The sequence below is a fragment of the Pipistrellus kuhlii genome, unplaced genomic scaffold, assembly GCF_014108245.1.
Source record: "Pipistrellus kuhlii isolate mPipKuh1 unplaced genomic scaffold, mPipKuh1.p scaffold_m20_p_10, whole genome shotgun sequence".
Classification (NCBI taxonomy): Eukaryota; Metazoa; Chordata; class Mammalia; order Chiroptera; family Vespertilionidae; genus Pipistrellus; species Pipistrellus kuhlii.
Window position 1 is genome coordinate 13,321,299 of NW_023425405.1, and position 27,384 is coordinate 13,348,682.

Genomic DNA, 27,384 nt, shown 5'->3' on the forward strand with positions numbered 1-27,384 from the left:
TATAAATTGTGCTGTAAGGAATGTGGGTGATTTACATGTGGTAGATTATTGTTTAGGTTAAGTTCCAAGAAGTGGAATAATACTGAGGTTGTATAGTGTGGTGATTAAGAGCATTGACTTTGGAATCAGATTGCTTTGGGTTCCGATCCTTATTTCTTATGTATGCATATTTAGGCAAATTAATTTATCTGTCTCAGTTTCTAAGTAGCTTATCTATGGAAAATACTTAGAACAGTTTCTGGGATATAGTAAAAGCTCACAAATGTTAGATGCTAGCATCATCATGGTTGGCATCATTATTTTTATTTAAAATATATGAACACTTAAAATGTTTTTGATATGTATTATATTAAAGTTCTCTCCTAAAAAGTTCTATCAATTTGCATTTCTACTAGCAAAATATGAAATACTATTTACTAGCTCTAGCCAATAACTGAGATTATAATTAAAGCATTTTTTTTTTTTTTTAGGGTGTGAGCACAATATTATAGGGATAATCTATCTTTGTTTTAATTTCCAATTTTTGATTATTATTGATTTTGAATGTTTAAGTTAGTTTTTTGTAGTTTTTAAAATTGCTTTTATTTTTGTAGTTGTTTGTTTGCCTTTTAATTTTGTTTGAGGTCATTTTATGTATTTATTTTTACCTCTGTGAAATGTGTATATAAAAATAATTTTCTGTATAGTTCTGCCTTTAAAGATTTTTATTCATTCATCTATTTGATATTTATTAAGTACCTTCTGTATACCAGGTATAGATCTAAGAATATGTTAAGAAAATCATAAGAAGAAAATGCTGTCACAGTACTGCCCTTATTTATTGAAAAACATCCTCATCTAAGTAGACCCAATTAAGGGTCAGCTACTTTTAGTTGTCATGTTTCCTTCTTATTCTCTGATCTGTGACAGTTTTTCGGTCTTCCTTGCTTTTCATTTTATTTAGAGGTTTTAGGACTACTGGTCATGTATTTTGTGGAATGATGATGTTAATTTGAGGTTGTTTTTCTGATCATTAGACTGCAGAATATCAGTATGGACCCGTGGATATTTATTTTATACTTTGGTCTATAATCTAATACTACATTATTTATTTTGTTATTTTATTATTTCAGCTTTGACCATTTATTCTTCTTTCATGTTGATTTCTCTGCACCTTTGGCATGCCCTAATTATTTTCTTGTTGTTTGTTTGTTTGTTTTTGGTAATATTACATGGTGTTCTAGGCTTTAATCTTTTGAATTTCCTGCTCTGACCTTAGAGTTAGGCACTTCCCCAACAATCCCAATTTATTTTATTGGACTGTGATATGTAGAAACCAAGATCTGGATGTGTTCCTTGCCACTGAAGTGTCACTGCTTCTAGTCTCTCTTAGGAGCAGAAGTAGGATCAGTGTGTGTACACACACATATCTATTATTACTTGTGAACCTATTTATGTTAAACTAAACCTGAGTTCACACTGATATCTTTGATTCTAATCCAATACCACTGGTTTTTCCTAACCTCCCACTACTTTTCTGTCCCCACTCCAATGTGAGAAGCTTAGCTCCCACCAGCTACAATCCATTTATTTATTTGTTCAACCTGGATATACATATAGATAGTGTTTCAGAGTTAACCCATGCTCCTGTAAAAGACAAGTTTACCATTTTTGTTAAAAATTGTTACCAAGTACAATTTTTATGTATGATTCCGTTTATCTTTAGTTTCCAGTTTCCAGTGAAGGCACCGTTTTCCAAAGTTAGTTATATCAATTTCTTTTTTCACCTACATTTATTTTTATTTTTATGATGAGCTAAAAGAATTTCTTGGTCCATAGGTTGATTATATAAATATTACATAAAATGTAATATGTAACAATTATATAATATATAATAATACAATATAATTATATCTAATATAATACATATGTGGTATTTTATTTATTATTAGGTATTTTACTGCTTTGTTTTTTTACCTAAAATTCCTAAATACATCTTCAGGTCATTTTGTCACTTGATATGAAGTAGAACTATGTTTTTCTTGGTTTTTCTCAATATTTTGAAATGCTATCTTTATCATATTTTAGAATATTATATATACTAGATGTTTTCTGTTTCTGTTTTATTTTCTCCTCTTTTTCAAATTCCAGACATTATATACCTTGATAATAATTTTAGCATCTGGTAGATTATTTATCTCTTTGCATATTTATGTTCACTTACTTTTTAAATTAATTTCTATAATTTTCTTCCCTTTATTTCAGGAATATTTTAGTGGATAAACCAAATGACCAATCTTCAAGGTGGTCTTCAGAGAGCAATTATCCTCCCCAGGTAAGATTATGTGTAACTTCAGATACTATTTAGAAATAAAAATTTAAATAGATAATTGATTGGCATTTATATGGATTTCATTAATAGTTTATTCAGTATTTGAAATTATGAGTTAATTTTTATTTCCTCTTTTTTTTTTTTCTTGTTTAAATTTTGGACGGATTTTTATTTCGTAGATAAATGCAGTGTGGAATTTGATGAAATATAAACTTTATACTTCTGTCTACTGAAACATTTAAAATCTAATTTCTATTTTTTTCTGAATTACTAATGATACAAAACTAAGTTTCTTGATTCATTTGAGAGAAATATTAACTAAAAAGATCTGGTTAAGCCTGGCCCATGTGGCTCAGTTGTTGAGCATTGACCTATGAACCTGGAGGTCATGGTTCATTCCCTGTCAGGGCACATGCCTGGGTTGTAGGCTTAATCCCCCCCGTAATCAGGAGGCAGCTGATCAATGATTTCCTCTCATTGTTGATGTTTTTATCTTTCTCTCCCTTTCCCTTTGTTTCATCTATATATGAAATAGATAAAAAGAACTGGTTAAGGTGCTGTTACTGTTCTGAGCAGTAAAACTGATTGGGGGTACTGATCTGAGCAAAAGTTGTGACTTCTGCAACGAAACTCAAGGCATTTTGTGTATGTTTAAGGAAATTCTAGTAGAATGAACTTTGACTCAGTGACTCAATGACTACCTTTAGGGGAAAATAAACTTTGTTACTTTTCTGAAGTATCATATTTAGATGACATCAGGAACATGAGCTAAATTTTTTCTTTGACAATGATGCGGGTGCTCCATCTTGAATGTCAGTTGCGAGTATCCCACTTTGGGCTGCCATTTGCAAGTATTCCCCCCACATCCCACATGGTTCAGAGTTCAGGTTCAAGGTTCAGGCTCTGGAGGAGGCCGCACGCAAATGAAAGAGACTAGACAAGAAAATGTTAATTTGGAAATATTGGGGGCCAGGCGGGAGCCCAGCTCTAGAGGAAGGACTGTTTTGCTCTGTCCTTGCTATCCCTTTTATTCGGGTTTGGGGATACACCCATAGCCCTTAGGCAGGCAATTCTAATAAAAGTTCAATGATAGCCCATCAGCAAGGATTTACGTAAGACTAAAAAGTGGAAGTTGCTTCAGCTCCCTTTGTCTCAACTAGACTGTGGTTGCCTGGCTCTGACCCTTGCCAGAGCCTTCAAGGTTAACCAGCCTTCGGATTCCTTGTCTACCTCTTTCTGCTAGTGAAGGCAATGGGCAGTTTCCAACAAAGTGGTGTCGGTAGTCATCTGGGTTTAAAGGTAAGTATTCTTTGTTATATACTTTCAGTATTAACACATTATGTCCTTATCTTTGAGGAAGAATTAATGTTCTCATAGGAAAAACAGATGAATAAATAAAACTTTAATTTTTTTTATTCTGTTATTCTTGGAAACTAGTATCTGTACTTATTTTTTCTTTTATTATTTTTTTTCTATTTGCATATTTTTGAATCACCTGGTGTTTAAATGTTTCATTACAAAGACACATTTAAACACCATTCTTTGGTGTCCAAAAAAAGACACAGCTTTTATCTATAAAAGACCTGTGGCTGTCACACCCTAACATAGATACTAGGAGGTGCTGGAGCACCTCTCAGTCCCTCCCCCCAGCTTGCGAGCAGCTCTTGGCGTTGGGACATGGCTTGCCACTCATACGGCATGGTGGGACTTCCATGGGGCAGGCAGGGCTGGTGCGGCTGAGGCAGTGCCCGTGGCTCGCGCAAGGCGGGTCTGGGGTACCACCAGGGTGGAGAGTCTGGATCTCACACAATTTTGTGCACTGGGCCTCTAGTATACAGTATAAAAAAACAATAAAACACATACCAATTTACTCATCAACCATTTTTAAAAATGAAAATTGACCACAACCTTTTGAAGCCTCCTATGAGCCCCATCTATTATCCGTCCTCTAATTCCATTCCAATAACTATTATTTCATATTTTGTTAAGCACTTTCTTACAGTACTGTTATATGTATATGTTTATAAATATCCTACTATTTAAGCTTTGAAGAGTTTCTTTGAAGTAAAATTGCTGGATCATAGGGTATATCTATGTACAACTTTTTAAAAAAATTGATTTAACAGAGAGAGAGAGAGAAAGAGAGAGAAAGACAGACATCTGTTTGTTCTACTATTATGCTTTCATTGTTTGCTTCTTGTCTGTGCCCTGACTGGGATCAAATCTGCAAATTTGCCATATCAAGACAATGCCCAAACTAACTGAGCTACCTGGCCAGGAACTATGTTCAACTTTTGTTAGGCATTGCAAAACTATTTTACAAAATGGCTGTATAATTTATATTCTCACTGGCAGTGTATAAAAGTACCTATGGATTGTATTCTCCCTGTCTTTCTCTGGCCAATTTTTATATTTTGCCAGTTTGGTGGATCTTTCATTGTAACTCACTGAGTTAGGTTTCTATGAGCTTCTGGTCACATTTTCATCAGCCACTCAATACATAACCTTATTTTATGTGTGTTTCTGTGTAAAGACACCTTACTTTATATATATTATTTATTCACTAGAGGCCCAGAGCATGAATTCATGCATGGGTGGACTCCCTTGGCCTGGCCGGAGATCAGGGGCGATCTGGGCCATCTCACCTAAGTCCCAGTTGGGGCTGATTAGAGCTGGCTGGCAGCTTTGGGGAGGGACCGCAGGGAGGTTAGCTGGCTGTGGGAGCTCACTGACCACCAGGGCGCACCTCTGCATTGAGCATCTTCCCCCGGTGGTCAGTGTGCATCATAGAGACTGGTTGACCGGTTGTTTGGTTGACCAGTTGTAACGGTCACTTAGGCTTTTATATATATATAGATAGCCAACAGCATTATACTCATGCCTGAACGAAGCTTATTTAACACATTTTCTCTGGAAGGCACATAAGTCTTCTTGTATTTAGAAATACTACATAGCACTTCAGTACTGTACATGGGGACCAGTTTAGACAGGGAAATCATTAACAGAAAGCACAAAAATATAAAAAAATGTGGCACTACATAGTCATGAAAAGGACATTTATTTATATTATGAAAGCTAAAAGAAAAAGGTACGGTGTCCCTTGTTTGACCTCATCTGGGAGAAAGTGCATCAGGAGACTCAATTTTTTTGCTGTTCTGTGTGATACTGGGATGACTGTGAAAGTGTTGTTGGACTTGAGTTTGGTGATAAAAATAAATTTTAGTGAGTAGGCGAATTCACAAATATGTAATCCATAAAGAAGAGTGACAATACTGTAACTAACAATTAATTTAGCTTAACTTGAACAGCTTTGAGAATTAAAGGAAAAGAGGATTCTGGAAAAAATCATCATAATGAAATTTTAGGTCTTGAGAATTTTTTCTAGAATCTACTTTGGATATACTGTTGTTCTGTTTGGTTAATTATTTCATCAGATTTCAGCAACTGGAAGCAACTTTGTACATGGGGTACACACTGACCAAGTGTTATGAGGGAGAAGACAAAAAAAAAATCTCAGTAACAAATAGAAAAACAAAAATAGAACATTTAGGGCATTGTTAGTATAAGGATAAGTAATATTCTACTAGGATATTTTAGTGGCCTCTAGGATAGTATTATCTAGTAAACTTTCTGCAGTGATGAAAATATTGTGTAATTTATGCTGTATAATATGGTAGATGCCATCAACATGTGGCTATTGAGCAGTTGAAATGAGGCTAGTACAACTGACAAAAGCAATTTTTAATTTTATTAAATTTTCATTAGCTTAGATTAAATAGCCTCAGGTAGCCATTGGCTATGAATTAGATTTTATAGATTTAAGGCATTACTATTATTATGGTGTACTGTTTGATTCTGACAGTACTTTACTCTATAAGAAATGTTAATTATGTTTAGTATATATACATAATGGTACAGGTTATCTAGAGAAGGGTGGTAATCAAACTCAACACCTCTTAGTTACTCCTTTCTTTGCCCAGAATGAGGAGGGTCTTACATGTATTCATTGGTACTAGGATGAATAGCATGTTTTGAGAATGGCACCCCAGAGTGAATAAACCTGAATTCCTCTCTCTCAAGCTCATGTTGGGGTATGAGTGGGGTCTTCAAATATATGTCTCTCTTTTTTTTTTTTTCAAATGGCAATTAAATCGTCAGAACTTAAATACTTGTTGTTTGGCCATAACTACTTAATAAGTTGAACTGTTAATATTTCTTTTGGTTTTGAGTGCTGGATTTAGTCATCTGTTGCTCTGTATCAAATTACCCTAAAACAATGCAGTTAAAAAAACAATAAGCATTTATTATTTCACACTGTTACTGAGGGTCAGGAATTGGTGGGTAGTTCTAGCTCAGGAAAATAAAAGAATATCCTTGTGTAGGGGAATGCTGGGATACATTACTGGTAGACAAAATGAACTGGCATGCCAGTTTACTTGAAGGGATTTCCACTGTAAAATGAGAAAAGCAAGATGTAGGGAAGCACCTACAATAAGCTTCTACCTAAATAATGACTCTCCCTCCCTCATTAATATGTGAACAGCTCTGTATGTATGAATATTTGATGTTAAGAGCCAAGACAAAAGAAATGAAAGGATGCACAACTGGTTGTTGGCATTGGTTATTTAAGAGAGGAGGAGATGAGGGAGGAAAATGAGAAAAAGTTATTCTAAAAAATTATTTCAATTAGTAAACATTTATGATATTATATCTATAAAGTATGTGTGTGTGAGTATGCATAGAGGGTGAATTTGAGTATATATCAAAATGGTGGTAGTGGTTATATCAGGGTGATGGAATTCAGGTGATTTTTAATTTATTTTAAATTTCAGTCATACTTTTATCTCTTTTATTTTCATTTTCAATTATTTGTAATTTTTATCAACAAAAAAATTACGGCCATGTTCATTGTAGTAGGAAGCATATATCTTGACATCTAATGAGGAAACATTGTTATTGATTCTGGATCATCTTTATTAGTAGGGAGTAAATGTAGCATGAATGAAAATCCCATAAATACTTAAAGATAGGATGGTAATTGTATTATTCTCCATTATCAAATACGTTCCATAGGATAGACTGATACTGCCACAGAAAACATGCATTTCAAGGTGACTGGTGTATACTTTAGAAGTGGTTAAGATGTTTGCATAGGCAGTTATGGATGTCTTGATAATTGCTTTAAAAAGATTAGATTACAACTCTTATAATTATAAGCTCCTTCGAAGGTAGTTTAAGGAAAGTATGGTATTAGATAATATACTTGGCTTTCTGGGGTTAGAGGGATCATTTAGAGTTGTTTAACAAACATCAAACCTTCTGCTTTTGTATGATCTAAACAGGTCAAAGAGGCTATAGTGATTATTTAAGGCACTTAAGGTATGTGTGTATGGGGGAGTGCTTTTGCTTTTGTAATACACTGATACTGATGTTATTCTTTCTCTGTCTGATGAACCATAAGAAAAATATTATAAGCATAAGAGTACTTGCTAAATGAGGGAATAAATAGAAAATATATGCATTTTAACATAATTTCTACCTGTTTTTATGGTATTTCGTCTAAGTTTGTGAAAGGATTATTGTATATATTGTATAATACACTTTAATTAATATAATTTATATACAATGAAATGCATGGACCTTAGGTGTATTTGAAAAATGCACACACTAATATAATTTATATCCCTGTCAAGATATGAAATGTTTTCATCACCTCAAATCAATCTTTTCAGTCCCTTACTAATGAATCTTTTAACTCGCACACTCTCCACCCAGATGCAAACACTGTTTGGATTTATTGTGCCATAGATTTAGTTTTGCCAATTCTAAAATGTAATATAAATGGATTCATGGAGCATACACACACACACACACATATTTTCCTATATGGATTTTTAAAAATGTGTATCTTTATTGATTTCAGAAAGAAGGGAAAGGTAGAGAGATAGAAACATCAGTGAGAGAGAATCATTTATTGTCTGCTTCCTACACTCCCCCTACCAGGGATCGAGCTCTCAACCCCAGCCTGTGCTCTGACCAATAATTGAACTGTTACCTACTCATTCATAGGTTGACACTCAACCACTATTAATCTTTTAATAACCGAAATTCTATATATTTGGTTATCAATAAAATTTTATCCTATATAATAAAAGCCTAATATGCTAGGTGTCCAGTCATCCTGTTGGCCATTCAACCAATCAAAGCATGATGTGCTAAGTCTGCACAACTAGTCGCTATGAAGTGCACTGACCAGCAGGATAGATACTCCAATTGGTAGGTTAGCTTGCTGCTGTGGCCCGGCTGACCCACAGGTTGAGAACCACTAGCAGGGTCACCTAACACCATAGGAAAACACAGATATTTACATTACGATTCACTAACAGTAGCAAAATTACAGATATGAAGTAGCAACGAAAATAATTTTATGGTTAGGGATCACCGCAACATGAAGAACTGAATTAAAGGATTGTGACATTAGAAAGGTTGAGAATCACTGCTCTCACTGGTTTGGCTCAGTGGATAAAGTGTCGGCCTATGGACTGAAGGATCTCAGGTTCGATTCTGGTCAAGGGATAGACCTTGGTTGTTGGCATATCCCCAGTAGGGGGGGTGCAGGCGGCAGCTGATTGATGTTTCTAGCTCTCTATCCCTCTCCCTTCCTCTCTGTAAAAAAAAAAATCAATAAAATTATATATTTTTAAAATTACAACTAAGCTCAGCTGGTCCAATTCCCAGTCAGGGCACATGCCCAGATTGCCAGCTTGATCCCCAGTTGGGGGTGAGCAGAAAGCAGCCGGTCAATGATGTTTCTGTCTCTCTATCCTTTTCCCTTCCTCTCTCTCTAAAATCAGTAAAACATATTTTTTAAAAATTACAATTAACATACAGAACAGCCATAATTCAGAACTTTCTAAAGGCTGGCTGAAAGGAAGTTCTACAACAAGAAAAGGAGAAAGAAAGCCCTAAGAGGGATGGAGGCTTGAAACAGGCTGGTCCAATATCTATGTGTGGCATTTGTTTAATCAGGAGACATACTGTGGCTGCAGAGACCTGCCATGGTTGCCACTATATTCCAAGGGATTGAAATACAGTGGCAACCATACTTTGGTAAAAAACTGCTGTTTGAATTTTAACCCTGCTAAGTCCGGCTCCTGCATCTGATTAAAACATAGGGTACTTACCTCATCATCTAGGTGGGAGACCTGGAGGCTAAGGCAATTTTCCCTTGCCTGGGACCAGGACCACAGGAGATTGATTCCCACTGACTCAGTAGCTTCAGGGATAGAAACTGTAGATAACCTTTAGAGACTAACCGCTGAGCTCTGCTTCTGTGTTATCGGCAATCACAAGATAGGGCCACATTCCAATGTCCAGCAAGATGTGACTAGCAGCGGCCTTGCGGGCTGACCCCAGTTTATGGAATGTAGTCTTTAGGATTTAGAATTTAGAACAAAGGAAAATTCCTGTGGTTTGAACATTTAAAAGGGACTGCCTACCCCTGTAGTCCTGTGGAGTCCACCTGCATGTGGTGCTCTCCCGGCTGTCCTGGCCAGATATTTCAATAAATCCTTGCCTGCTTTTTTAAAATTAATCATCAGCCTCCAGTGGTCTTATTTTGAACCCAGGATTCGACCCACAACAGGGATCCCAGCCCCACACCACAACCCCCAGCCCAGGGTTCCAGAACTGGGAAGAGAAGTCCCCATAACTTCGGCCTATAAAAACCAGCAAGGATTGTGGCTAAGTAACCCAGAGGCTGCTGGAAACTCAGGTAGTTTCTTTTAAAGGGCCAGCACATGAAATTACAGGGACTTGCTTTCTCTGAGTTTCAGCCCAGGGGCAATGGCTGGGTAGGCAGACCCAGGGACATACAGGAAGCAACTGGATTGTCTGGCATCAAAGCAAGAACTCCTGGGTGGCTTTCAAGGGTCATTGTTCCTATGCTAAGACCTCTCCAGTCTCAGAACTGACTGTTGGCTATCTTTGAGTTTCTAGCACCTTGGCCCACACTGTTCTCTCCACCCTGGTGATTCTCTGAGATTCCTCCCCATTCAATTTGCCGACCCATCCAAACTATTTGTAGTGGCTTTTCCATATGAATGGCCTATCCTGGCTCAGGCTTCAGGCTTTCCTAATATCTCTCAAATAAGCAGCAGCTGTTTGAGCATGCCCCAGGCCTATCAATAAGAGTCTCAGAACCACTTAGCCTTGCCTGGGTACTTCCAAATCCTACTCAAGTAGCAGCCATCTGTATGAGGCTTGGTAGTTCATGCTGAATGGCCCCAGGCAATGGCTGACTTTGCACCTCCCTGGAGGCCCCAGAGCCAGGTATTCCTGTGGGCAGCCTCAGACCATGCAATATTACACCTTTACACATCCACAAAGCAACACACTCAAGGGACAGATGCACCAAAGTCCTACTGAAGCAAGTCCTGCTCCATAGGGATGTCTCTTGCACAGCAGCTCTTTCATTGTAGACACAGATGGTCCATTCCTTCTAGTGATGCCAAAAGCAATCAAGGCGCAACTACAAGACTGTACTGTATGTGTATAGAGCTCACAAAGGGGTGCACCTGCAGTGCCCAGCTCAGGTGACTGGGGAGGCTGAACTCTTACACCTTATAGGACACCTACTATACCAGGCCACTCTACCAATTGCAGGAGCCATACCAGCTCTACATAATAACATGAAGAACAGAAGTCTCCAGAAAAGGAACTAAATGAAATGGAAGCAAGCACACTATGAGATAGAGTTAAAAACAATGGTTATAAGGTTGCTCAAGGATCTTAATAAGAGCTTCAAGGGACTTAATGAGACTTTCAAGAATCTTGGTGAGAATTTCAATGAAAAAGGACCAATTGGAAATTAAGCATACACTAATTGAAGTAAAGAATAATTTACAGGGATTACAGAGTTGAGGATTCCGAAAATCAAATCAATAATTTGAAATATGAGAAAAGGAAAAAACCACCTAATCAGAAGAGCAAAAAGAAATGAAGCAAGCCAACTACTGAATACAGAGTTCAAAACCATGATTAGAAGGTTACTCAAGGATCTTCATAAGACTTTCACGGATCTTAGTGAGAACTTCAAGAACCTTAGTGAGAACATCAATAATGTAAAAAAGAACCAGTCAGAAATGAAGAATACACTACCTGAAGTTAAGAATGATTTACTGAGAACCAACTATAGAGTAGATGATGCCAAGAATTAAATCAAGCAATTTGGAAGATGAGGAAGCAAAAACCTAATCAGAAGAGCAAAAAGAAAAAAGAATCCAAAAATATGAATAGAGTATAAGGAGCCTCTGGGACAACTTCAGGTGTACCAACATTCCCATCATGGGAGTGACAGAAGGAGAGGAGAGGGAGCAAGATATTAAAAATCTATTTGAAAAATAATGACAGAAAACTCCTCCTACCTGGTGAAAGAAATACAATTAAGTGCAGAAAGTCCCAAAAAAGAGGAAGAGGCACACACTAAAACACATCATAATGAAAATGCCAGAGGTTAAAGACAACAAATCTTCAAAGCTGCAAGAGAAAAGCAGTTAGTTACCTTCAAGAGAACACCCATACAATTGTCAACTGATTTCTCAAGGGAAACTGCAAGCCAGAAGGGAGTGGCAAGACATATTCAAAGTGATAAAAAGTAAGGACCTACAACCAAGATTACTCTACCCAGCAAAGCAATAATTTAGAATTGAAGGTCAGATAAAGAACTTACCATACAAGGAAAAAGCTAAAGAGTTCATCCGCACCAAACCAATATTACATGATATGTTAAAGTGTCTTCTTTAAAAAGAAGGAAAAATAAGTTAAGAAACATGAACAATAAAAAGGAAATAAATACATATCCATAAAGAATTGAATCTAAAAGTCAAAATAAATGAACAAGAATTTGTTATACATTTATTCTTGGCTGCAGGGTGGTTAGGAAGAACTGGCTAGAGAATAGAGGTTGGGTCAGCCAACCAACAGTGTCAACCAAAGTCTGATTGACTGATTTGTAATCTCAGCACTGTCATTTATTAGCTGTGCTTTTTCCCCATGTATTCAGTCAGTGGTAGTTTCCTTTTTAATTTTTACTAGAGGCCTGGTGCACAGATTCGTGTACTAGTGGGTCCCTCAGCCTGGCTTGCAGGGATTGGGCTAAAAATGGCTCTCTGACATCCCCTTTTATTATATAGGATATACAATGAGTGGCCAGATTATTATGCGTTCAGAGGTCATAATAATCTGGCCACTAAGTGTAAATAGATAATTGAAAATATTCTTCATAATGTAAAATGTGTTTCCTAATTAACTGATAAAATAATCCAATCTTATCCTGTATATAATAGGAAAATGTATGTACATTAGACATGTTTATAGTAGGTTTGGCTGTTTAAGTTTATAAAATTTACAGCATTGATTAGTAAATCTGTTTGTTTCTAGGTTTAAATTTTATCAGTGATTTTGAACACTGAACATTTGAACATTTGAACATTTGCTATTATAGTCAATCAGAATATAATTGTTATTTTGGATTAAATGGTAATATTGTTTTATTTGGTTATTCATAGTCTTTAATGTCTTTTCTTGAGTGGTATTTCTTGATTATAATTTGTCTCCTAGTCCTTTTTCCTCCATCTACAGATGTATTTTCCAGGGGGAAAGTGGTATGTTATGGTAGTCTATATAAAGCTGTTGTATACAATTCTTTAGCATTAAAATAAAAATCTACCTGTGCAGGATGGACAGTATAGACCTTATATGTACTTCTCTTATCTGTCCCAAATTTTAACTTTTAAAGTTTTCTCTTTGTTTTAAAAAGAGGAGTATATAATTTAGTCATTGCTTTTTTTAGTACTTGGTTCTGAAGCTTGAAAGGCCTGCTATAGTCCAGAATATCACATTTGGAAAATATGAGAAAACGCATGTCTGTAATTTGAAGAAATTTAAAGTCTTTGGTGGAATGAATGAAGAAAATATGACAGAGCTATTGTCCAGGTGAGTTATGATTATGGGGTGGAAAGGGTTGTCTTCTAAACAAGGTGCAGTCTTAGATTACTCTTTTTGTATCTAAATCTGCATGGTTTGATTTTTCTTTCAAGGGAGGAAAGAATATTTCCACTATTCTATTTTTAGTGACTTATTTTAGTGTTATGGCTTGAGTTAGCATTTTTTTAAAAAAACAAACCAACAAACAAACAAACCCACACCAGATTCTAGTTAATGTTATTAGAGAATTTCATGGGTGGATTTCTCCAATGTTAGTGGAAGTGGGATTCTTATGATATCTTGAGAAAATGAGTTAAGACTCCCAAGGGAGAATGAGATTTGGTAGAAAGGCTTATTTGCATGAAATTATATCCCTCAGTTTCCAAAGTCCCATTTCTCTTAAACCAGTTCTAGAAAAGTTGCAGCTGGGGCTTTAGCAGAGCTAGAATCAAAGCCAGTGTCCAAAGTTTCTTTTCATGGCGAAGTTGAGTCAGGCACAGCACCAGGCTAATTTTAGTCCTTCAGTCCATTGTGTGTGGGGTCCACATGACTGTGGGCCATGTGGGCTAATGCAAGGGAGCTTGCTCCTTGCAAAAAGAAAGTCAAAAGTGCAGGAGGGAACTCCTTTTGTTCAGGATTTTAAATAGTAAATCTTACGGTGCTCGCAGTGACTATGCCTATTCTAGCCCATGATCTGTTTCCAGATATGGCTGACAGGTAAGCAGCTTCCCACGTCACCCAGATTTGCTGGGCATGTGTCTGTTGTCCAGTCCCTTCCCCCAGTGACCTGTGGCGAACATACTTGCAGAGTGTTCAATTGCAGTTTCCTAGTAAAGCTGTACAAATGGCATGCCTGTGTAATTTAGCCTTCCCTTTGCTCCTTTTCTGTTAAATAACTAATAACTAGGTTAATAATAATGGTATCAGTTAATATTGTTACCAAACAAGAAAGAATAAAATTTTGTCTTTTTCTACTTATTTTTAATCTTCCTTTTGGACTGTAATTACTTTAGAAATACTTTCAACTTTAACCAAATCTTTGCTATAATCTTTGATATAAAAATATAGATTCTATGTATGGATGCATGGAACAGAATAACAGATCTCAGTGGTAGAAAGAGGTGTGGGAGGGAACAGGAAGATATTTACCAAAGAACATACATACATATATGCATATCTCATGGACATAGACAATAGCATGGGGAAGACCTGAGGTGGGATAGAGGATGGGGTTGGGTGGAGGGAGCAAAGGGGGAGAAAATAGGAGACATCTGTAATACTGTCAATAATAAAAATAAAAAATATATAGGTTTTTAAAGAACATTAAGATTGGTTGCCCTATCCAGAAGTAATATTCTGGGAATTTAAGTTAGAGACTAAAAAAGAGAAAAAATATCTGACTAGCACAGTGCCTACCATTTAGAAAGAGCTCAGAAATTGTGAGTTTTAACAACATAGGCCACTAGGAATGAAAGGGTTAATTTACCTCATAGATAATGAAAACTCAAATAGCCAGTGGGATGGACAAATAAAGCCATGGGGTTTTAAAATATATTTGTGACATAGTGTGTCCCATTAACACAGTAGATTATATAAATAAATATTATATTAGTACTGATTATATTTATACTAATTACATTTACATTAATTAAATAACTTAGATCTTTGACAAATTTTGGCCCTGTTTAAATGATAAGATATGAGGGTGAATTGTGGTGGGTTGATTTTTTTTTTCTTTCATTTTCTTCTTACTGCTTGAATATCCTATCTAATAAAAGAGTAATATGCAAATTAACCATCATACACACAAGCCATGCCCACCAGCCAATCAGCGAGTATGCAAATTAATCCCAACCAAGATGGCTGTAGCCACAGAGAGCAGGAGAGAGACTTGCATTTCCCTGGCAATAGAGGAAGCCAAACTTTCCACACACCCTGGTGGGCCCAGGCCTCCATTCAAGGGTAAAATGTTTCAATTATAGAAGGTAAATAAAGTCCAACAGCAATGGCGGCAGTCACAGAGCAGCCACAGAGCGAGCAGGAGGCTTGGCTCCGCTCCAGGCTACAAAGTTTCAATTGTTGAAGATAAATAAACCCCAGATACCAGGGCCTCTGCTTGGGTCACCAGGGGGTGTGGCTGGCCTGCAAATCACTACAGGCCCCTCGCCCAGGCTGCCCCATGCCCCAAGGATACCCCCAACCTGATCCGGGATACCCTTCAGGGCAAACCAGCTAGTCCCCACCCATGCACCAGGCCTGTATCTTATCTAATAAAAGAGTAATATACAGATTGACCATCATTCTAACACACATGATGGCTTCCCCCATGTGGTCAAAGATCCTGTCCACATGTGGACACAAAATGGCTGCCACAAGATGGCCAGCGGGGGAGAGCAGTTGGGAGGGACTAGGCCTGCAAGGGAGGGCAGTTGGGGGCAATTAGACCAGCAGTAGAGGACAGGTTGGGAGGGACCAGGCCTACAGGGGAGGGAAGTTGGGGGCAAACAGTCTGACAGGGGAGCAGTTAGACATCAATCAGGCTGGCAGGGGAGTGGTTAGGGGGTGATCAAGCTGGCAGGCAGAAGCAGTTAGGGGCAATTAGGAAGGCAGGCAGGTGAGCAGTTGGGAGCCAGCAGTCTTGGATTGTGAGAGGGATGTCTGACTGCCAGTTTAGGCCCGATCCCACCAGGATCGGGTCTAAATGGGCAATCAGCCATCCCTTAAGGAGTCCCAGATTGGAGAGGGTGCAGGCTGAGCTGAGGGACACAACCCCCCCACTGTGCACGAATTTCGTTATAATATATAATGTATAATTTCTAGTTTTATTATATTCAATTATACATTAAGAATGGTCGGTCATCACAGGTTTCCATTTTTTTAAAAATTAATGTTGAACATTTTTCACTAGCCCTCATAAATAAAGAATACAGTAATAATGCAGATGGTATGGATGCATAAGTTTTGACCTATATGTTTTCATGTTCAACTACTTCTTTGGTCATATATTTTTAGCATTATTTAACCTTAAAATCTGAGGGTGGTACTAATCTGAGTTTTAGTGCATTTACTAAATTATGAAATCAGATTTGACAATCTTATTTTTTTTTTTTTCCACAGTGGCTTAAAGAATGATTATAACAAAGAAACATTCACCTTGAAGCATAAAATTGATGAGCAGATGTTTCCTTGTCGATTCATCAAAATAGGTAAAATTTTTAGCATTCTGAAGTATAAATAAATTCATAATGCCATCGATCAGCAAACTATGCCTGGCTGAATCCTGTGGGCCCCCTCTCTTTTAATTAAACATTACCACACAGGTTGTTCACATAATGTCTGTGTCTGCTTTTGCACTACCAAGGTAAAGTTCAGTAGTTGCAAGAGACCACATAGCCCACAAAGCCCAAATGTTTCAAACTTTGTAAGAAAAGTTTTCTGACTCCTCCTTTGAAACGCTAACTGACAGTTAAAGTGGAAGTGTTTCCAAATATTTTCTCATTTGAAAGTTTATTAGAAGATTTTATGAGATACAGTGATTTGATTGCCTTGATTGTTTTATTGAAGATTTATAATTTCTAAAGCTATAACATTTTACATTCAAATACTGATGAATTTCTTAAGGCAGTTTATTATATTCTCTATTCTGTTCTTTTGTACAATATTTCATTGTCTTAATGAAATGTTGCTCAAACACATAAAACTAATTTCATGACCTTAAGTAATAAATTGCGGAGTATTGTTTGAAAAGTACTACCAAAGGCATGCATTTATTTACCAAGTGTTTTAGCTTGAGAAAATACTTATAATGCCTCTTCAAAATTAATATCTTTAGGGTTATTTTATTTTCCTTTAAGATTTATTATTCAGAAGGTAGAAAAGTTAAGGACTGGAATATTTTAATTTCTATATATTGCATACCTTTAGAAATATGGTAAAATTGAGATTAAAGTGAATCAGACCCCTCAGAGAATAATAATGAAAGCCAGAATCCCATGTTTTGATTTGGAAGATAATTTCCTCTTTTGGAACAAGCAGTATACTTCATACTCATTCTTTACTATAATATTCTATCAGGAGTTAGCCTGTTTATTTCATTAAGTCAAATAGTACTGTTGTGCAAAAAGAATATCTGAGGTCTTAATAAAGATTGCCTATAAAGGGAAAACTTTTTAAAATAATTGGGCTATCCAGTGTATTGTGGGTTGTTGTTTTGTTTTTTTTAATTATAGTTTCAATTATAATAAATAATTATAAATAAGAACCTGTGTCCTGTTTTCCTGTGAGAATTTATGAACAAGCAAAGTTACTTAAAAAACAAACAAACAACATTTAACTCTTGGTTGTCTCTTCTTTTGTTTATAAATAATTCTTTACATGCAGATCACCCAGTTTTTACAGACTCTTGCAAAGATTTAACACTTCTATAATCTTATATTTCAAATGTAGAAGCAGTGAAAATATCTTATATTTTCATATAATATAAAACTAGAATTTATAGTTTTAAAGTACTTATTTAGCTTCTCTTGCTTATTCAGGCAAAATGAAGTGGGATTTTTTTGTGTGTTTTTTTTTAAGTTCTTTTCTTGATGTTTTTTTGTACCTTTCCTTTGGTCATTAGTTTTCTAGAAAATATATACTGATGCTTCTATAGTTCTTAATCCTCTAGTATCATTATTCATTAGAAGAAGTATCAGTAAAAGTCTTTTTTCCATTGTTGCATAGTTTCTTTTCTTAAAATGTTATGAGAAGACAACTGAGGTTTCTTAGGGACCAATTAGATATTCATCTGCCTAAAGACAAGAATTTGGACCTTATTTCCAGCTCTTTCTCTCAAACTTTTAATTATAGGATATAATGGTGTTTTTTTGTTGTTGTTTTTTTTTACTTTACCCTGGTGGGTTAGTTTTATGGTATTCAGACCAAATTTTAAATGGAGTTTCATCCAAAATTGTAGACACTTAGTAGCTCAGTTGATATTTAGGATAATAATATTTAGGTAACTTCATGTTTCTCACTTTTCTATAAAAAACTGTTAATGGTGGTCTGCAGTACCTTTGCTTTCCAACCTTTTCCCAACATTTTCTTGCTAAGTTTATAAAAGAAAAAATAAGGAAAATCTGAAATTAAAAGCCTGTATGTTAGGTTAGTATTTCTAGTTTCTTGCTATGGTTCCTTTAAAAATTATGTCAATAAAGCACTTGAGTAATGGTTAGCTCTCTTTTGGTGGTGATGCAGCCCCAATATTTGTTTTACCTAGTCGGTATAAATTGTTAAATTTCTCCTTAAAAGAAAAATGTGTTTGAGTACTTCATATTTATGGTCTACTATAATATGTTTGAAAGATCTTGCTTTATTTTTAAAATGTTTATCCTTAAACAAATACAGTTTTAAAAATATAATCATCATTCAGTTAGTCACAGTAAGACTAACTCAATGGCAGATAATTTCCAGATTTGATCATGAATATAGCATCATTAGATTTGGCTTAAATCAAACTTAAGTAAGTCTTAAAAAGTAATTTAAGCTCATATTTATGATAGATTGTTTCAATTTGAATGTATCTTTTTGTGCATTTTTATACTTATATTCAAATAGTTCTGTTTTGCATGATTTCTTAAATGCAATATTTCGGGTACTACAGAAAATGAATATGCACAGATATAATTTGAATCATGTCATTTCAGCATTTATTATTTAGAGCTTCTTATGCTTTATGTATTTTTATAGTATGTAAGTACTTTCAATGTGGTATCTTATTTGAACATTATACTGACAGATAAAATTTTTCCTTTTATGATTGAGGATATTAACAATGGACCAAAGACATAGCATCTAGTATATGCTTACATATGTGCTTATATTGTTTTAAAGTAATAATAATAGTAGGTAATTGTTTATGAAGCATCCACCTAACACTGGGTGAGATAGGCATTATTACACTCCCTTTACAGATGAGAAAAGTGAAGTTTAGAGGTTAAATAGCTGAACCAAAACCACACAGGTAGTAAAAAGTAGAGGTGGGATTAAAACTTAAGTCTACAGCCAAAGATTGAATTCTCTTACTGTGTGATATATGTAGGTTTTGTTTCCTCAGGTAGATTGTGAAATATTTGGGGATAGTGACCCTGTATTCTGTTTCCTCAAATTTCAAAAGCACCAAGCAAACTGCTTGCCTCATTAGTGACATTGTATATACACTTTTTGAGTTTATTGTACAGGAGTTTAGAAGAACTAATCAATGGTTTTATGAATTTGATGGAAGAAAAGTTGCATCTTTATCTTCTCTAACCTTAAATATATTTAACATTTCTTCTAATTATGAATATAGGCAATAATTCATAGTAATATTAGTAATAATTCATAGTAATATTGTGACATGTCACAGATAGAAGTTACAGATTTTCCCCATCACTTTATATCATGGCAAATATAATAACTTTGAATTTGTAATTATTGGACAGGCCTCTAGATCTTGTTATCTAATGTATCAGTAAAAAAGCATATAATATCTTTATATATATTATATCTTTATAATATTTATATTATATCTTTATAATTTTTTTTTAGTTGATTTTAGAGTGGAGAGGGAGGGGGAGGAGAGAGAGAGAGAAAGACATTGATGTGAGAGAGAAATATTGATTGGTTGCCCCACAAATGTGCCCTAATGAGGATCAAATCCACAACCTGGGCATGTGCCCTGGCCAAGCGGGAATCCGACCTACCACCTTTCAGTGAACAGGATGATGCTCTAACCAGCTGAGCCACCTGAACAGAGCAAGCATATACACTGAGTGGGCAGATTATTATGATCCCTGAACATATAATAATCTGGTCACTCAGTATGTATATGTATATATATGAGGCCCGGATCATAACTTATTGCATGAGTGGGGCCAGGGGGAGGGGACATAGGCGGTTGGCCAAGCTGCCTGCTGGTCACACTACTGGTCGAGGGGACAATTTGCATATTAGCCTTTTATTATACAAGATATATACTGAGTGGCCAGATTATAATGCATTCAGAGATCATAATAATCTGGCCTCTCAGTGTGTATTTTCTATATTATAATTTTGTTTATTGTTTTTATAACTATATTTCAATACAATTGCTTTACTCTATATTCCCATGTATTTCCCTTCATGTATTTAAATCTGAGGGATGTTGGGTTATAGGGCTCACCGAACAACCAAAGGGATATTCATGGCACAAAAAAGGCAAAGAGTTCATTCAGGACTTATTGTGCAAGTTGAGAGTTGGCCTTAGGAAGAAGCTAGATTTCAGTAAGGCCTGTAACTAAAAGGAGAAGCTCGTAAAGAATGGGAGTTATTTGGGACCCCAGATTTGAGAGAGCAAGTTAAAAATTCAGAACGGAAAACTTCCTCAATGGGAAATGAGAAAACATAAAGTGGAATCGGATGAGGGTATTGGTTATAGAGAACTAGAAGAGCTCACATCCTGATTCATAGATAAGATAACAGCTACGTGAAGAAATTGATAAGGTGAGGTGGGGGCAAAGAAGGTACTTGGGAGAATTCAGAAAGATTCTGGGGGAGTCCTGGTTTTTGGCAGAGAGGATGACTTAGATTTCTGTGGAATTCTGGGATTTTTTGTGTGGCCTGGATGGTTATGTTGCTTTAGGGAGAAGCTTCAGCTCTGGCTGGATTTGGCCTGCATTCTTCATTCTCAGGAGTATTTAGAAATCTAGGATGGAGTACTAAGTCTGGTGATGGGGAGGTACCCTGATGGGGAGGTACCCTGCCCTTCATGAGAACATGTGGAAAGGCAACATTTTAAAAGTATACTATTAAAAGGGAAATTAATGTAGTAATAATAGCTAATAATAGGAATAGTAGCTATCTTTCATTGAGCACTTACTATGTGCCAGTTACTGTGCTAAGTGCTTTGTATGCTCATCTGGTTGATTCTTTCAGAATGGTTAAACTTGAATTTTTAGGTACTTCCAGAGCCTGATCTTAAAGTTACTAGCATCTTGTAATAGTTATTTTAGCCATCTAGACAAGAGTTTTCCAAGTGATACTATCCAAGTACATTGTGCCACAGATATGTTTAATTGTGTTGAGATGTTGACTCCCTACTCACTTATTCTTGGAGTAATTGAGTCTGCAACCTAGTACCTACCCTTGTGTGCCTTTAAAATATTATCATTTTCTCTGCATGCCATCATGAAAAAGGATGAGAAGTACTGATTCTTTTTAAAAATATATATTTTTTATTGATTTTTTTACAGAGAGGAAGAGAGAGGGATAGAGAGTTAGAAACATCGATGAGAGAGAAACATCGATCAGCTGCCTCTTCCACACCCCCCACTGGGGATGTGCCTGCAACCAAGGTACATGCCCTTGACCAGAATCGAACCTGGGACCCTTCAGTCCACAGGCCAACGCTCTATCCACTGAGCCAAACCAGATTCAGCAAATCAATAAAATCTTTTTTTAAAGGTACAATTATCATTTATTTTTTCCCAATAGCTTTTTTTCAGTTCTTAAGAACTTAGCTCCTTACATGGGCTTTGGTGGAGTTCCTGGCACAGCACCCACAGATCTAAATCAGGGTGGGGGTGTTTGGTCCTTCTGGGCTTTAGAATGATTCCCGACTACCTTGCTGTGAATGGCAGAGCTCACGTAATAATGCAGCTTCACATATAGCTTGGGAAGCATATAGACACTGAAGATATTCACTTTGGGAATGTCCCAAACGACTGCAGCCTCTATGTTTCGAATGACAAACTTCTTTTTAAGAAACTAGAGGCCTGATGCATGAATTCCTGCAAGAGTAGGCCTTCCTTCCCCTGGCTGCAGGCACCGGCTTCTCTCTGGCTCCCAGGACCTGGGCTTCCCTTCAGCTGCTGGCAGGCACCCAGAACCCAGTCTTCCCTCACAGCCCTTGTTGTGAGGTCGTCCGGTCTACCGTAATTAGCATATTATGCTTTTATTATTATAAATAGATGGCCTTGTCCTTGGGCATGCAGCATGCACAGTTAGTACAACAAAAAAGCTACACATGGCCATGGCCTTTTTTGGCATGAGGATTGTTCCTTCTGATTTTGGTCATCTTGGATGTGAGGACCTGAGAGCAATAAAAAATATTTTTTAAAAAGCAAACATAATTGCTTGAAAGGTTTTAAGAAAAGAACATTTTATTGGGATTTGAATAGATATAATAGGAAGATTTTTTTTATCCTGATTTTACTGATCTTGGACCTAGAACTTGATAATGGATTTCAGATCTCTAACTAATATTATTTTTTTTATTAAAAAATTTTAATGTTGACACAGATCTCTTACTAATATTAGATGTCTGTTTAAACTTGCAGACTATCTTGTTGGGGCCTTGGGTTTAGAATTCTATTTTATTCTGATTATTATAGTAGTTGATGGTTATTACTGTGATGTAGTAGATAAGCTTTTTAAGTGGTACTGCCACATAAAGAAATTACCAAAACAATAATTTAATAAAACATCTTTAAATTTGTGTTTGCATATATAAACTGAAAGCCATATTCAATGTCCCAGGAGTTTGTCATATAACCTAATGACTGGTTGCTATTGACTGTGTCTGTCTTCACTAACACAGCTTCTTTTGGCATCTAATACATCTTAGCTCATTGAGTCTTTGTTGGATATTTTTTCCATAGCTTTTCAGAGTAGGAGAGAAGGGAGGGAGGGAAAGAGGGGTGGTGGGAAAGGTAGGGAAGGAGAGAGAGAAACATCGATATGAGAGAGACACATTGATTGGTTGCCTGCTGCACACATGCTCCCTGTCTGGGCCAGGGAGCAAACCCGAAACCCAGGTAGGTGCCCTTGACTGGGAATTGAACCTGAGACCTTTTGGTGCACAGGCTGATGCTCTAACCACTGAACAACGCCAGCCAGGGCTTATTGAGTTTGGATATTGCTAACAAAAAAAAAAAAAGAAAGAAAGAGTAATGGACTTGGAAATTAGTTCCTTCAATGCTGATATAGTGGACTTTCTGTTTAGATACTTAATTAAATTTGATAAGTGTTAGTTTCTTAAAGATAGTCTCATTATTCAGTTTGAACCCTATCAGTGTTAATTAAAATCTTCTGGCCCGTCTTGCACTTTGAATTAACTTTTTATCCATGCATGGTTTTGTAACATCATTCATTGGTCATCTTGAAAACATGATTTACTGAGTTATGCAGATCTTATAAATGTTAAAACATTTCATGTATAATTTAAAAAATTTCACACTCAGTAATATCACCACCAGTCTCATCAGAAAAGTTGTAAGTATTGGAAAGTAGTTAAGATCACAGTGGTGTATACCAATTTTCCAAAATTCTAATTTTTAAACTTGGCAACAAGTACTGCCAGTTATTTTCTTTGAAATGACAGGTAACTATCTGGCATATACTAAATCTAAATAAATCATAGATGGTGAATCAAGAAATAGTAGTCCTGGGGGTCAGGGAACAGCAGGACAAATAGCTGTTTTAGCTCACAACTTTCAACTGTACAGGTTCTTTTCCTTGCAGTAAACTTCATACTTTGGTACACAGCAAAGTACTTTGTATGTAGTTCCCATTATGTCACACAACATATTAAATGTTGTGTACTTATTATAGGTATTATTAAAATTACTTTATATTGCATCAGGGACATTCTTAAATGAATTGGCTTTTATGTTTTATCTGAAAGTGTGTGATGATGAGGAATACAGTACAATGTATATCATATTAAGGAATTCTATGCACTTTCATTCCATTACTTTCCATGGTGGCGGCAGTCTTAGTTATCATTGCTTTTGAACCATGAGTGCAAATGTCAATACGCATGCACACAAAAGTCCTAGTCTTATAAAAACTAGAGGCCTCGTGCACAAAATTCGTGCACTCAGGAGGGGGGCTCCCCTCAGCCCGGCCTGTGCCCTCTTGCAGTCCGGGAGCCCTCAGGGAATGTTCGATTGCTGGCTTAGGTCTACTCCACAGGCTTTTGGCTGAGCAGCCTGCCCTCAGTGGGAGTGCACCGACCACTAGGGGGCAGCTTCTGCCCCCTCATGATCAGTGTGCAAAATAGCGACCAGTCATTCTGCCATTCGGTCGATTTGCATATTAGCCTTTTATTATATAAGATAGTTTCAGCACCATGGATTCTCCTGAAATTATTATTGGGATTTCCAGGAGCCTGTGAATCACGTATTAACCTGTTAACCGAGCGGGACCTATAAATACATCAAACATAAACACTATCGGGTACGGGTAGGACATATGAATATGTCCTTGAAATATATGTTGCGCCCTGAGAGGGACGGTATATATTTTTTGTAATCTTTATAATTGTTTGTAAAATTTATAATTTTTTAATTCGATGTTTCCATTTTTTGGTTGGTATTCTTTTCTATTTGTTTGTAATTTTGTATTTTCCTTTGTGCTTTATATATAAATAAATGAAAAAATATATATATTTCATTTATTTTAATTAAGTATAAATAAAAAAATAATAATATAAAATTACGTCCGCTGGGCGTGACATACTGACATGTCCTAGTGAAAGACTATGCGCCCGTTGTACGTTGTGTAATTAAAAAGGGAACTCCCCGGTTAACAGGTTAAAAACTTCTACTCTGTTCTGTCATTAGTAATTATCCTATTTTAAATTCCTCTAAATACTTAGGAGATTTTTTTGATACACTCTTTTCTAATGATTTACCTTCGTTTCCCTCACTAATATCAAACTTATAGTTACTAAAAAACAAACAAACTTATAGTTACTGCATTATTTTAGTTTATTATTATTTTTATTATTTATGGTATTTTTGCCTTACTTTCAGATTAGCTTTTTCAGTCACATGTCAAAGAAAAATGGATATGTACCATTGGGATTTTTATTGCAATTACATTAAATTTACAATTAATTTGACAAGAATTGACATGTTTACAAATATTTGCATTTTCCCATCTAGGAATATAGTATGTCTGTCTTTTTATTCAATTTTTAATTAAGATTTTATGTGGTTTTTTTTTAAATAGCTCTCGTATATTTTAAAGTTTGTTCTGAGATATTTTATGCTATGTTTGCTTTATAAAGGGGACATTTTTATTATATTTTCTAGTGGGTTATTATAGGTGTAGGGAAAGTTGATTTTCATATGTTTGCATACAAACTTAATATTATTTTAGGTAGATAGCTATATCATCTGTAAATGATAGTGTTTTTTTTTTTTTTTTTTTTTTTGCATTTTTCCCCTTATTGCACTGGCAAAGATCTCCCATATAGTATTGAATAGTAGAGATATTGTGCCTCTTTGTCTTGTTGCTGAGTTGAATAGCAATACTTAAAGTTTCTCCATTAGGTTTCATCTTTAAGGGTTTTTATACTTAAAAAAAATAACCTAGATAAGGAAGTTTGATTTTGCCTTCTATTTATGATGTTTTTGTTAGTGACTAGAAATATATTTTATTAGTTTACTGTGGCACCATTTGAGGTAACAAATTTGTTTCTTTCTTACTTTGTCAACATTGTGAATTATTTGAATACTAGATGCCCAGTGCATGAATCATGCACTGGGGAGGGGAGTGAAAGGAGGGACCACAAGGGCTTGCCCCTGAGGATGGAGCTGGTCCACAGCCCCCTGGGAAAGGGGCCGCATCCACCACCACCCAACCCCAGTTACCCATCTCAGCCCAGGGCCTGAAGGCCCCAACAGGATTGGGAGAGAAAGCGATGGTCCGATGGCGCCCAACCACTGTGTGGTTCCCTGCCTTACCCACCTTCTTCCCTCACTGCTGACAAACCCTTGTGTTGAGGTCTGACTTTCAATAGATCACAGCAAGGGAGCTGCTCTGCTATGTACAAAACCCCGATCCAGAAGCGGGTCTCTACAAATGGTTTAGCACCAGGAGCCGATGGGGGCCAGCTGGCTGGGAGAAGGCGCTGGGAGACGTTGGCTGTGGGAGTGCACTGACCACGGGGGCAGCTACTGTGTTGAGCATCTGCCCCTGGTGGTCAGTGTATGTCATAGAGACTGGTTGACTGGTCATTTGGTTGTAATAGTCACTTAGGCTTTTGTATATATAGATAGCTCCTATTACTTAACCATCTTTTTATTCATAGAATGAACTCTACAATGGTTACAGTGAAAACCTGGTAGTATTTTTTGCAACTTAAAAAAAAAAATTTTAATATGTCTTCATAGTTGAGATTGGCCTTAAATTTTATTTCTTCTGGATTTGTTTTCAGGATTGTGCCACTTTGACAAGAAATTGAACTTTCATTCTCTTTCTGATATCATTTAAATTACATCACAATTATTTGTTTCTTATGGGTTTGGTAGAATTTGCCTAAATCATCTAACCCTGATCCTGTTTTTTTGGGATACATAAATGACCACTTTGACTTTATCTTACTATCTCTCTCTCTCTCTCTCTCTCTCTCTCTCTCTCTCTCTCTCTCTCTCTCTCTCTCTATATATATATATATATATATATATATATATATATATATATATATAAAATCCTAAGTGACTGGCTGACCACTGACTGTTTGACCATCCAACTAGTAGCTATGATGCAAACTGACCACTAGGGGGCAGATGCTCAATGCAGGAGCTGCCAAGCTGCAGTTCTTGAGTGTTGCACCTGGAACCAGAGAGGAAGGAGCTTGATTTTGGGGTGCATCCCCTGAGAACTTCTCTCTCGCAACCCTGGGCCCCTCAGGGGATGTCGGAGAGCCAGTTTTGGCCCTATCCCTGCAGGCTAGGCCAAGTGACCCGGGACTTTATTAATATATATATATATATATATATAAAAGCCTAAGTGACTAGCCGACCAACTGGCTGATTGAAAGCTATGATGCGCACTGACCACCAGGGTGCAAACGCTCAACACAGAAGCGGAAACCACAGGCATGGAAACAGAACAGACTGATGAATCTCAGAGTGTGCGGGGGAGAGATGGGAAGTGATTAACCAAAGATCTTATTGTACATGCATACTAGAGGGCCTTCAGTATTTTTATAATTAAAGAAACCTCATGATAGCAATCACGTTTCATTTTCCTCTTGTAGCCCCAGCACTTAAATAGTGCAGTGTTAGGTACATAGAAAG

At 36.4% G+C, this 27,384-nt stretch overlaps 1 protein-coding gene across 7 annotated transcripts in view; it reads left to right on the top strand.

Annotated features, from left to right (window-relative positions):
* Positions 1–27,384, top strand: part of MKLN1 (muskelin 1) — a 303,397-nt gene that overhangs the window by 176,044 nt on the left and 99,969 nt on the right. For all 7 annotated transcript variants that reach the window (XM_045576813.1, XM_045576809.1, XM_036427159.2 and 4 more), the window contains 3 exons: positions 2,245–2,314; positions 13,164–13,306; positions 16,415–16,503. In XM_045576813.1, coding sequence (XP_045432769.1) covers positions 2,245–2,314; positions 13,164–13,306; positions 16,415–16,503 — 302 coding nt within the window. The remainder of the gene's footprint in view (positions 1–2,244; positions 2,315–13,163; positions 13,307–16,414; positions 16,504–27,384) is intronic.